The sequence below is a fragment of the Pleurodeles waltl genome, chromosome 2_2, assembly GCF_031143425.1.
Source record: "Pleurodeles waltl isolate 20211129_DDA chromosome 2_2, aPleWal1.hap1.20221129, whole genome shotgun sequence".
NCBI lineage: Eukaryota > Metazoa > Chordata > Amphibia > Caudata > Salamandridae > Pleurodeles > Pleurodeles waltl.
Genome location: NC_090439.1, coordinates 1,016,174,743 through 1,016,187,910, shown reverse-complemented (window position 1 = coordinate 1,016,187,910; position 13,168 = coordinate 1,016,174,743). Strand labels below are relative to the sequence as shown.

General features: G+C 39.8%; 1 protein-coding gene across 2 annotated transcripts in view; it reads left to right on the top strand.

Annotated features, from left to right (window-relative positions):
- ADCY8 (adenylate cyclase 8) overlaps positions 1-13,168 on the top strand; it is a 915,978-nt gene that overhangs the window by 588,625 nt on the left and 314,185 nt on the right. For both annotated transcript variants that reach the window (XM_069220762.1, XM_069220763.1), the window contains exon 6: positions 6,049-6,207. In XM_069220762.1, coding sequence (XP_069076863.1) covers positions 6,049-6,207 — 159 coding nt within the window. The remainder of the gene's footprint in view (positions 1-6,048; positions 6,208-13,168) is intronic.

The following is a 13,168-nucleotide window of genomic DNA, read 5'->3' as shown; positions in this document are numbered from 1 at the left end:
TCAGTAATCACCTTACACACTCCACGTGACTGGTGGTACTGGACAAGCATGTCATTAATTGTTTCGTAATATCACCCTGAAAAATTGCTTGCTTCCATGATCTCTCATTTATGGTTCCACCACATGATTCATTAACACAGGCCACTAACCACTCCTCACAATCCTCATTTTCTCCATCCTCATCTTGCTCCTGCAATGGTAATCAGGACAAAAGATCTGCATTTATCTTCTTACTCCCTTGAACATATGCACAAAATCATACCCCTGTAGGTGATTTAACCACTTGGTGATTCTCGGTGGTGCTCTTCCTGCTGAATTAGTGGTAAATATGTCATGGCCCTCAATTTGAAATTGGTCCCCCACACATATGTCTTAAAAATAACCATGTCAGTGCTTCTCTTTCACTGAGTATGTTGTTTCCGTCCCCTTGAGAGTTCATAAGGCAAATGCCAAACTCGCTCCTGTCCACCCTTCCTCTGCATTAATACTACACCCAAAATGTAAGCGCTTGCGTATACTACCACAATGGTCTGATCACGTGGATCAAGTGACTTCAGAGCCACTGCCTTCACAATCTCCAATTTTATTCCTTCAAATGCTTGCTGACACGCAAAGGGCCCAATCAAATTGCACTTTTTTCTTTATCAATTTCTTTTTTTAAACATGTACCTTTTCAGCAAAATGCTGACCAATCTACGGATAATACTCGGCTGGACTGAGAAATTATCACAATTGCTCTTTGTCAGCTGGTAATGATGCACACTCAATAGCTTTGAGTAATGTCTTTCTGGGTTTTACTTCTTCCCCAGACAACGTGGGTCCTTAGTAGTCTACTTGCATCACCCCAAATTTACATTTAACCACAATCGCAGTCAACCCGCTTCTTTAGCTTCCCCAACACTTCATTTAAAAAGCAATCATGACTTTCAGCATCCCCCAAACCAAAATATCATCCTGGAAAACTACCACCTTAGAGATTCCTTTCAAAATGCTACTCAAGATCCTTTGAAAACCTGAAAATGCTAAGCCAAATAGCATACAAATTGAAATGCGCCTTCAGGTGTTACAAATTACATGACGTGTTCAGATTCGGGATATAAACAGACTTGGTGTTAAGCATTGGACAAGTCTATTGACAAAAAATACTTTGCATTCTTAATACTGGAAATCTTATAATTTGTATGTGGCAATAGATGGCGGTGAACCAAAATATTACAAGTGAGGTCTCTCAAATCGACATATGTGCAATTTACCTTTTGATTTGCATTCTGAAATGATGGGACTGAGCCATTCAGATGACTCTGTTGCTTCTATAACTCCCACCTCACTCAAATGATCCAATACTTCCTTGAGTTCCAATCTCAAGGCAAATGATACATTTCTTACTTTATGTACCTCAGGTGTGTTCCCTGCCTTCAAAACAATGTGATGCTCAAAATTTTCTAAGCAGCCAAGTTTGTCTGCAAATAACTTGGGGATACTTCACACTCCACTTTGCTCTCTTCAGCTCTTCCTTTAATAATACTTGGTGAGGGTGATTAGAATCCAGGATGATGCCTAACAACTTCTGTTTCACTACACACACCCTTCCAGTCACGTTTCTGTCCTTGGAAGATAATTTACAAGTGAAATACTCTAACAACGAATATTTTACACCACAGTTCCCCTTAGGTTCGATGTTAGATGGAAATAGTTTGCACTCAGTCAAACCTTTCCATACTTGTTTGTTGATTATTATGTAGGGGAACACGAATCTGCCCAGACAGATACCTTAATCTCATCGATTTTCATGGTACATTTGAGAGGACGGTACCTCGTGGACCTCTTTTATTTCCCCCAGGAGGTCCACGTATATTACTTACACCTCAACTCTGTCTTCTTCATCTTCCTCTGAATATTCATCACCATAATCTTTGACAACATTCACAGTTTGTTTCCACCCTCCATGACCCTCTGATTTATACATACGCAAAAAGTGGCCACGTTTTATTTTACACTTAAAGCATTTTGCTTTTGTAGCAGGGCACATTTCATCATCTGTTGTATATTTTGTACTCCCACATCTATAGCATACACATTTATCTTTAGTTGCCAATATTGTGGCTGAATTCCCGGAACCACTTTTTACCTTCTGTACAACATTCACTTTGTTGATATCGCTTTTGTCTTCAAGTTGGTCCTCATTAAGGGCCAGATGTACGAAAAAAGCAATTTGCGACTTGCAAATTGCGAGTCCCTGCGACTCGCAATTTGCAACTCGCAAATTGCTATGCAGTACGGTGTCTCAGACACCGACTGCAACTCGCAATGGGGTCGCAATGACCCACCTCATGAATATTCATGAGGTGGGTCGCAAATTGCGGCCCCATTGCGAGTATAGGCACTCGCTAACATGGAGGACTGCTGACGTCAGCAGGCCTCCATGTTAGTGACCTGCTTGTCAATAAAGCAGTTTTTTTTTTTTTTTAAGTGTAGCCCGTTTTCCCTAAGGGAAAACGAGCTGCACTTTAAAAAAATCCGAAACCTTTAGTTTCGGTTTTTCAGGGCAGGGAGTGGTCCCTTGGACCACTCCCTGCCCTGAAAAATTAATATCTGGTCCAGTCACAAAGGGGAAGGGGTCCCATGGGGACCCCTTCCCGTTTGCGACTGGGTTACCATCCACTTCAAGTGGATGGTAACTGCGAGTCCATTTGCGGCCGCTTTCGCGGCCGCAAATGGAATTGCATACCAGTGCGAGTCGCTAATAGGAAGGGAACACCCCTTCCTATTAGCGAGTCTGAAATGCATTTTGCGAGTCGGATCCGACTCGCAAAATGCATTTCTGCATAGCAAACCCACGTTTGCGAGTCGCAAACGGCGATTTTCGCCGTTTGCGACTCGCAAACGGGTTGCTACATCTGGCCCTATGTTTTTTCACATATCCATATCTAGATGTGTTTTCTATGTGTTTCGCTATGTTTATGGTCTTAATGCAAGGAAGGATCCTTCAACTCTAACATTGTTAGTTCTATTTATCACTTGATCTCTTACTATTTATTTATATAAATCTTTAAGCTTGCACATTGCAGCTAGTAGTATTCTCAGTACTGACACATACTGTTCCACACTCTCCCTCAGCAACTGAGCGCTGGAAAAACACTTGTGCCTTTTTACCACTAAACAAGATTTCTTCCCATAGTTGTCCTCTAGAACTTTCAGGGCACTGACATATTCATCCGTGACTACCTCCTCTGATGCTGACCATTCTTAAGCTTCACCCTCCTGATTTGATGAAGTAGCATGTGTTAGGTTTGGTAATGTCTTTAAAACCTTCCAACTCTCAGTGCCCAGATTGTGTTTTGATAATGCTAATTTGCGTGAAGCCACAAAAGTTTCACCTCCAATAGCTTCCAGATACGTCTAGAAAGACTCACACCAGTCCTCCCATACTATAGTTGGAGTCCCAGGATTTTGTAAAAATGTAGAGGGAGCAACTATCGTTATTTCAGAATTGTGTTACTCAAGTAGTACCCAAATATGTTTCAGTAAAAATTATCTGCACCAAATTTCTAGACAGCTATATGCCACTCAATACTTGAAGGTTATGCTCTTGTGCAACTTTTTCTACTGCAATGTTCAATCCAGTGCTAAAGAATCACATTATCATAACATGTTGCAAAAACGTAAAACAATAATCTAAAACAAGCAAAGTCGTCACTGCAGTATGCAACACAATAAAAGTAGTCACTGTCATCTCCTTATGTGTTCATCATGCAGAATCGACGAGAAATCATCATGCAGATTTAAAGCGTTGGTTTTCAAAATTGCCCATAGTTGTCCTCCATGTCCAGTATTGTTGCAGAGAACTCGAAGTGCTTCCAAATTACAGATCTATGTGTGACACGCTCTGTAATTTGATTAACGGAATGGATGACGTGCTGATCTCCATAGTAGAGTGGTTGCTAGGAGATGCCTCCAACACGCAGTACGCTACTTAATCATGTGGGCAGCAGTGCATATGAGGGGATGGTGTGTATGACATCACCCTCTTTACCGGGCCAGCTGAATCCAGTGACCTCTTCATTCGTATCACATCTAGATGGTTGCCAGGTTTCACTGTAAGTCCACTTCTGACCATGTGTCTAGCACAAGATCTTGCTTCCGATTACCCTGTGCCACCAAGGCTTGATGTCTCCCTCTGGAATGTGGCATGCATGATTGGCACTTGAAAGTCAACAAAGAGGCTCAGATATAACGCTCAGTCCTTCTCGCGTATGCTACCACACTCACATGCCGTATGGTACACATACCACAATTTTGCACAAATTCCTCCAGGAACACAGATAACGCACGCAGCTTAAAGTTCACAGCACTTCTAGGCAGTAATGTCTTTCTAACCTTTCTACAGTTAAGCTGAGAAGCACAATTTGTTCCAATTCATCACTAAGCAAACTCCAAGTATACTTCCCTTGTACAGCATCCTGATGTTTAGCATCCCATCCTTGTCTCCACTTTTAAAATGCCAGGACACTAGAAGTAATGATAACTGGTTCATTAAGTACAGCACAACAACCACTTACACTTTCTCTCTGCTCAGCAACTGCCTGCTCTCTGGAATCTACAATCTAGAATCCAGTGGAGAAGGCGTCATGTTGCTAAGATACAACAATAACAATTGCTGTTTACAGACACCCACATGTGAATATGGGAGATCTTTATACAATTCTGCCTAGAAATACCTAGAAGGGTTTGGCCAGCCTAATAGCTGCTGCTGTGCCATAGTTATACTTTAATGTCCTATGAAGTATTTGACATGCATGTGTGTAGTTTTCACTTCCCTGGTCTCTATCTCCTCCACGTATTATATCATTTAGGTCTGTTCTGTGTTCCCCGTACTGGAAACCTGACATGCCCCTTTGTCCACGAAAGCACCTTCTACTACTGGGTTAGGCTTAAAGAAAAACTTCTTGTAAACAATTGATGCTGGTTCCCATGATTTATCTGGCACATTATACCTATTCCAAGCAACCAACCAAGTATGGCAAATATCCCCTATTGCACCTTGAATATATGCTCACCTTCACCTCATATTCAAGAGTTCAATCAACATAGGTAGGTCATGGTGTAGATGGAATGTGCAACATGATCTTCTTAACGGGGTACCCATGGAAAACAGGGTGGATTTCACAATGATTTGGAAGTTTCAACTCCAATGCAACTGACACTATTCATCTTGTGATTGAGAATGGACCCAGTTACTTTGGAGCAACCCTGGGATAAACCCCTGGAATGAATAAATAATTTGTGGAAAGACAAACTGCATCTTGTTTTTTAAAACTTGTACTTGAACTATGGTGTCAGTCTTCAAAATCCTATATCTGACTTCCGACTAATCTCAGAATGGTAAGGGCCAATTTTTGGATCTTACTAATGTCTTGCAGAAGTGATTGTACAGAGGAAACAATAGTGGATGGGAAAGCAGGAGGGTGAGCAACTCAGGTACATCATGCCTGCTTATGCCTAGGTTTCCTCCCTGTGACTGCCATGCCACAGTAGTCCAGGGCAGACAATCAATGATGTCCTTGTGCAGGGTTATTAATTTTGGGATTTCAGAACTAATCTCAGAAGATTGACTTCATGAGTCAATATCAATTTTATACCAGTAGTTTCCATTTCCTTTAAATTGGTTGAACAATGCTTGTAAACATTACCAAGGGCATGAACATGATCACACTCTACAGGGGTGTCTTAGGGCTCCTTTTTAGACAGCTCATCCTTCTAATATGTTATACTCAGACATAAGAAATCAATCTGTCCCATTGTGGCTACATAATATTGAAGCATATTCATGGACTTAATCATGGTGATTACCTGCAATGTGTACTTCCTCATTACAGTCTTTTCTTGAAACAGGTGCCTTACTTAACATAACAAGAAATGTATATCACAGATCTGTTACATTTGTTATTCTCTTACAAAATGCATGTATGGTATACATAACTAACTATTTTGATATAATGTTGTAGGTATGAATATTCAGAGTTTTTATTATGCATCTCTTTAACACAGATATGTTAGATCAAGAACAAAACATGACATTGACATGCGGATAGGAATACATTCTGGGTCAGTCCTTTGTGGAGTGTTGGGTCTGCGGAAGTGGCAGTTCGATGTTTGGTCATGGGATGTGGACATTGCCAATAAATTGGAATCTGGTGGGATCCCAGGGTGAGTTGATTTTATTTTACATTAAATCGGTTTTTGTGTGGTTGACACTGAACTACCTCAAGGAATGAGCATGACATTTTGACCAAAGTGTAGGGGAATGTGCTTGGGCTGGAAAAGGAATGAATTTGTAATGGTCTAGGCTGTTTGTCAAAAGTACATTTATTATCAGTTGTGTTGTCTAGGTTGTGTACATAGACTGAAGGTGTAGAGAAGGGGTCCAGTAAAGCTGACTGAAAGCTGTTAGTGGAAAGTGGAGAAGATGTGTGTTTGTGCGTGTGTGATTGTGCATGTGTGTGTATGTCCGAGGGCAATTGTGTAAGGGCTATGTAGGTTTTGTGTGTGTCTGTGCATGTGTGTGTCTGTGTGTGTGTAGGAGGACTTGACAAGGTGGGGGATGTGTAGGACTGTGTGTGTGTGTGTGTGTGTTTGTTGGTGTGTGTGTGAGTGTGTCGTGGGGCTGGGGGTCTGTGCCTTCATGTATTTTGTGTATGTGTGTGTGTGTGTGTGTGGGTGTGGGTGTGTATCTGTGTGAAGATGTAATAGATAACAGATGCAGAATAAAAGTCAAAGATGGTAGTTGACTTGTGACTGGGAAGAGTAGAGGGTATGATTTCTGCACACACAAGGCATTATCTGCTGGAATTTAGAATTTCGTTTCCATGCACCTCTACATGGAGCAGACCTTTCTGAAGTTTAGTTAAGGGCTATGGGGTGTGACTACTTCTGAATCGTCCCAAGTCTTTCCAATGCAAAGAAACACTTCTGACCTGTGATATCTGAGATCAGACTTGGAATGAATGTTCCCTAGTAAGACTTCATAGCAAACTGCAGTGCACATTCTTCATGTTATTTGTCAAGTTGCCTCTTGTGCTGTTGAATCTCGATTACCAAGAAACCAGACTTACTGTATTTTTAAAAGCTGCAAAACCTCCCACCTGCAAATAAGGTAGAATGTGTTTATTCACAGCAAATTAACTAGGACCAGTCTTCCACATTTTTTGGAGTATATGTTATTGACATATTATAGCCACTCTCTGGAAACCAAGTATTTTTAATAATTGTAATCCTTCACATTTTTGCTTCTAAGTGAAAGGCTGGCCTCTCTAATTCTGGAAAGAGAGCTTTATGTTAATGTTAGTCTCATAGGTCATTGTAGGCATTGCAAGAGACTTCATTTCTGCAGTTGTTAGGATATTAGACACAGGATGAGTTACATTCAACTGCTTGCAAAATGGATTTATCCTAGTTCTTGAATTAATTCAAGAATGATTTTTATTCTCTTTTGATTGACTTTGAATAAAATGCCAGGAGTTGGCCAGTTTGCCTTATTATGCTTCTATTGCTCAGGGTGTAGCCTCTGTGTTCAGTTTGAAATGGAAGTTACTTTAACAAGCATGATTAAATATATACCATTTACCACTACATGACAAGACAATAATATAGGGGCATAAACATTAATTCACTGGAGACTCATCTACAATCTACACAGGTATCGTATCACACCCATAGGTAGTCTGACAATTTCTGGTTGTCCACACCAAAAGCTAGATTTGTTTGGAATACTGAACCAATGCAAATAACAGTGCATGAATTGCAGTGAAATCTGGATCTGTCTTACTCTGGACTGACAGGAATGAAGAAAGTATTTATTGTTGTCTACAGTTATTGTGATCTTAATTATACAAATGTAGATCAAATGTGTTAACAACTCTAACATTAACTCCCCTGGTACTTCATTTCTGTTTCTGCTTCTTTAATTCTATGGAGCCTATTCACAAACTGAATTTTGCAGTACATTTATTAGTACTATAATAGTACAACTAAAGTATTACAAAATATTATATACAAACATACGAGTGTAGATCTCCACCTCCCCATCTCCTACCTTTTCTATGAGGAGATCCTCACACCTGGAAGTTTATTACTTAGTAGTAAATGTATGGGGGCCGGGGCAACTGTCTGTAAATAGGCGCATACATTATAATTGGGAGGTGTTTAGAGAGGATTAAGAAGGGTTTAGGAAGGATTGGGCAGATGTTTTGGGGGTTAGGGAGGTGCACCCTCCCGTAAAAGGGTAAGCCCATTGCTATTCACAAATCACACTTCTATATTTACTACAGGGACCCAAAACTGTAATAAATCACATCAGCTCAGAAATTACATTAGTGCAGAACCACTGGTACTACAGCACTCTCCTGTAGAAAGCAACAGAGGTAATAACGAAAAATAAAACGCCACAGGAAATAATATTAATTTAAAATAAATTATATAAATTCATTAAAAATCTAACTAAACGTATTGTTAAAATATCTAAACACAGTATATAATTATTATTTAATTTAAACATATTTTATTAACCATTTATGAATGTAAAAACCTAATGTTACATTTGTATTAAAATGTAATTAAACCACTTTTCATTAATTCTATACATCATGTTTAGTAATTATTAATGCGTGATAAAAAATATGTTTTCATTGAAACATCATAAAAATAAATATGCCTTAATTTAGTATATTTATTTTATAATTCAAGATTTAAATCAAATATATAAGGAATGTAACATTTTTTCTTTTTTATACTTTTAAATAAATACATTACAAATCATATTAGTAGTCAGCATGAAAAATATTTTCACAGTTTTTTCGCGTTAAATACACTTTTTAATCTTCCTATAGTTCTCCATGCATAGATTACAAAATTGGAATAGAGATAGCTGTGTGGTGAAGTATAGGGATAACAAAAAGGTTTATTAAAAATGGGAAAAGTTAGCAAAATATTTTGTATGTTAAATTTGTATGCAAATGAATTTTGTGTATTTATTTTAAGTGTAAAATAAAAGAAACAAACGCTACAGCGGTTTTAACTTAGTTTTGAATTATATTTATGATAAAATTAAATAAATTACACCAAATTACATTTATTTTTCTGAAGCCTAAACTATAAAATACATTTTCTCCTAAAGTAAAGATTTTTTTATTATGCATTAACAATTATTGAACTGATATCAAGAATAAATTAAACATAATTTAATTATATTTCAATAACATTAACATTCCATTAATTTTTAAATTAAAAAACAACAATAAATATTTTATACTTAAATAAAAACACATACCATTTTTTAGATATTTCCCTTCAACTGTATTGTATTGAAATTTTTGAGCATTATCATTGTGCATCACCAGTACATGCCCACCACGTGCGGATTCTCACCATTGAATACAGCTAAAATTTGTTGGAATAGATATGTACACAAAACCTCTATAGACTCACCGTATTCCCCATTAATACATATAGCTGGCTTACAAGCTGCTAGAAATACGCTGAGACACTGTGACATGACCCCATGGACGGCTGCCAACTTTGTTACAGTGGTGGATTTTTTCGCAGACTGTACATTGTTGACATTTGAGGAACCAAGAGAATCCAATAAACTCCACGCAGGATTATTCCTATCATATTGCACGATTAGGCGACTTCTACATAGTACATGGAAGAATGGCGACTTTAAACCCACAACCTCACAGGTACTTACAATGCTATTGTCCGACCCAGGGACCAGTAAAGTCATCTCTGCAATATATACCACCTTCAACACAGCACAATGCACAGGGGTGGGAAATGCCCATGAACGATGGAATGAGGTACTGCCCCAACCCCTACCCCAGGGCTCATGGGAGTCTGCATTAGCTGGGGTTAAGGGGGTATCACCTAACCCCAGGCTTCATTTTACCGAATTTATTTACTTACATCAAACTTACCTGTCCCGCTCCCGCATTAAACGCATGTTACTGTTGGTCGACCCTAAATGTCCAAGATGCAGCTTGGGAGAAGCCAATTTCTAGCATACGGTATGGGAATGCACCCCACTACAACTGTCCTGGCATCAAGTAACAGAGATCGTAGCTAACATAACAGATTACACTTTGACAATTACACCAGAATCCTTCTTATTGGGGTTTTGCCGCAAGAAACGGGGAGACAAACACATCCATAGATTTATAGATATGGCATTCACTGTTTAAATGCCTTATTGTCATGTACTGGAAGGTGCCAGCGCCCCCATATATTGCCAAATGGCTAAAATCCCTGCTGCAACTAGTGCGCACAGAAGCTGAGGTACTAAGGGCACTGTCACAAAGTGGACTAGCACTGGGCGGCAGCGACGTATGAAACACATTCCTTGTTAAACTGGAAGCCAAATTGACATTCGACCCCCATGATCGAATTACAGTACTATACTTTCATCAATCAGCAATGATTTCTCTGCTGCCCTCAACCTCAAATACATACCACAATCCTCCTAACAGACCAACAAAATTGTATTATATATCCGTTGGTAACATAATGAAAAATACTGATTGCAGGGGGGAATCTCCCACAACATGAATCAATGTAGTATATAGGTCCGTGGTAATGATATCCCACACACACACATGCAAACTAACCTATATTTGTTTTTTTTAAGCAAATGTGTTGCATTGCAACTTATTTCAGCAGTGTAAATTCATGGTTAGCTTAGATAATAGCAGTGCTCTTCTTCCTCACGTGTGGGAAATGTTTTCATTTCTATAGATGTACTTGGGAATTGTTATGTGCACTAATGGGACCACGGCCTCACGGCCATTATGTCTAATTTATGGTGCTCTCCCACGCCCCCAGCGCCCCTCAAACACCATACAAATGGCTCACAATCAATATAAATGTAATTGTGCAATTTATTTCACTATTCTTTGTTTAAGTTTCTACCTCTTTGTATAACCCTTGTTTCAGCTGCTTACTGCAAGTATAAAAAGCAGTGCAAAACTAAATAAAAATATTTTTTTAAATCATTGTGCATCACCTATTTAATTCTTCCAACAGCTCCTTCACTCCCTACCGTCCTTCCCCCCAAACTAAGAGGTTGATTATGATGCTGGCCATCCTAGGGCTGTCAGAACCATGGTGGCGGTCGGACCACCACGGCTGTGGCGGTCCAACCGCCACATTACAAGTTTGGCGAGCGGACCTGCCTAAAGACCGCCCTGCACAAAAGGATCATAGATCATGATGGGGTGACATGTTTGGGTTTGTAACCAGCCATGGTGGCTCTGAACTCAGCACCTCCTGGATGACTATATCCACTCTTTCCACCAGCCTTTTCATTCCTGGGACCCTGCCATGAAAAGGTTGTTGTAAGGCCGGGCCCCCCTGCCCAGGACCATCAGAATGCGCACATCTGCAGAGAGTGCGCTTTCCAAGGGTGCTGCTGTGTTAGGATGGATGGGGCCGAGGCCAATATCCTAACATTGTTACTGTCAACAAGCCCAGCCGGAACGCATATTACAATGCTCCCAACATTGTAATACACTCGGGGGGAAGTCATTGCCATGGCGGTCGCATCCTCCCCACGAGTTTGTCAGACCCGTGGTGGATACAGTCTGCCAACATAGCACTTTGAGCATCCTTTTTATGTCAATTTCAGTGATGACATTGATAAGGAACGTCTTAACAGCAGCCTTCTCCCTGACAAGTAGTTCACCAGTGGCTGCCAAGAGGTGTCATATTCAGTGCTTAAATCATCCAAGTCCCAGGTTAATTTCTCCATTGCCAGCATAGACCATAATTAGCTGGCCCAGTCCGGCACTGTTTTTATGTCTGCAGATTTTCATTTGTGGGTCAGTAATTGTTTAGCTGCAAGGATCATGTTTATGCATTTTCTATAATCAGTTGCTGATAGGAATTTTTACTCAATAGGCCAAATCCCCAGTATGATTACGGCAGAGTCTGCTCAAAGCAGATACCCCAATAACTCTTTAATGTGGCTCAAAATCTCCTTCCAAAACACTGTCAGTTGTGGGTATGACCACCACATATGCCCTTCACTTCCTTCCAATGCACAATGTCTCCAGCATAGACCAGGGGCTTCAGAATGCATTTGTTTCAGTTTCATGGGGGTAATAAGCCATTCCATCATATGTTTATACAGAGACTCTCTATTTTGAGCACTTTTACATAATCTTGGTATATCATACCACAGATTCTTTCATTGACATCTAGTAATTTCAACATTTAACAGCTATTGCCATTGGTTCATATAAGGTCGTTTGATGTTCACACCCTCATCTACTAGGGCAGTGTATAGGGCTGTGTATATATATTGGATATCAGTCCTTTCAGTGAAGCCTACATGGTGTATATATTTTCCCAATTGATGATGAATCTACACGCTTCCTCTCTGTTACCTGGTTGCCTAATCCAATGCCTCTTGCACCTTAAATATTTTTTTACAAGTGTCAAAGGATTTGATCACCCCACCCACAAACACATCTCCAAGCATTGTACAGCCCGGTTCAGACCAGTTTTTAATTTCTTGATCCTTCCACCCTGGAGAGAAGTTTGGATTACAAAAAAGGGCCGAGTAGAGGGACGTCATTTATTTTTACCATAATTTCAAACAAAGACTTGCTACCATCATCTTGGAGTCTTGAGACTTTAAGGAGGAAATGTGATCTACAATCCACAATGTTTCAGGTGTGAAAGGGAAAGAAGTTTCTATCTGGAGAAAATATTGCATAAAATGTACATTGCCCTTAGCTTCAGCTACTGAATTGTCCATTGGCTGCAAGATAAGAAGGTGCGTGCTCAGTAACGTATGATTCTTTGTGGACTTCTGAGTGCTATCTGAGAGAGATCTGTGAATCACCAGATAAGCAGGGTTGGAAGTAAGTCATTATTTTGCTGTATCATAATTATGTGAAATTACATCAACATCTCAGTTTACATGGAATTACACCGGGAGCATATCCCATAATTTAGTGTTGTTTTTATTGGGGCACAACGCACCCTTAAACCGAAAATGGACCTGAGGATGGATATTGCACAGAGAAAATAGTGCTAAGTGCATCAGGACAAGAGCAGCACCAGCCAGCAGTGGTTCAAGCTTGCTATTCTTGCTGTTCCTGTGCTGCTGCGGTAG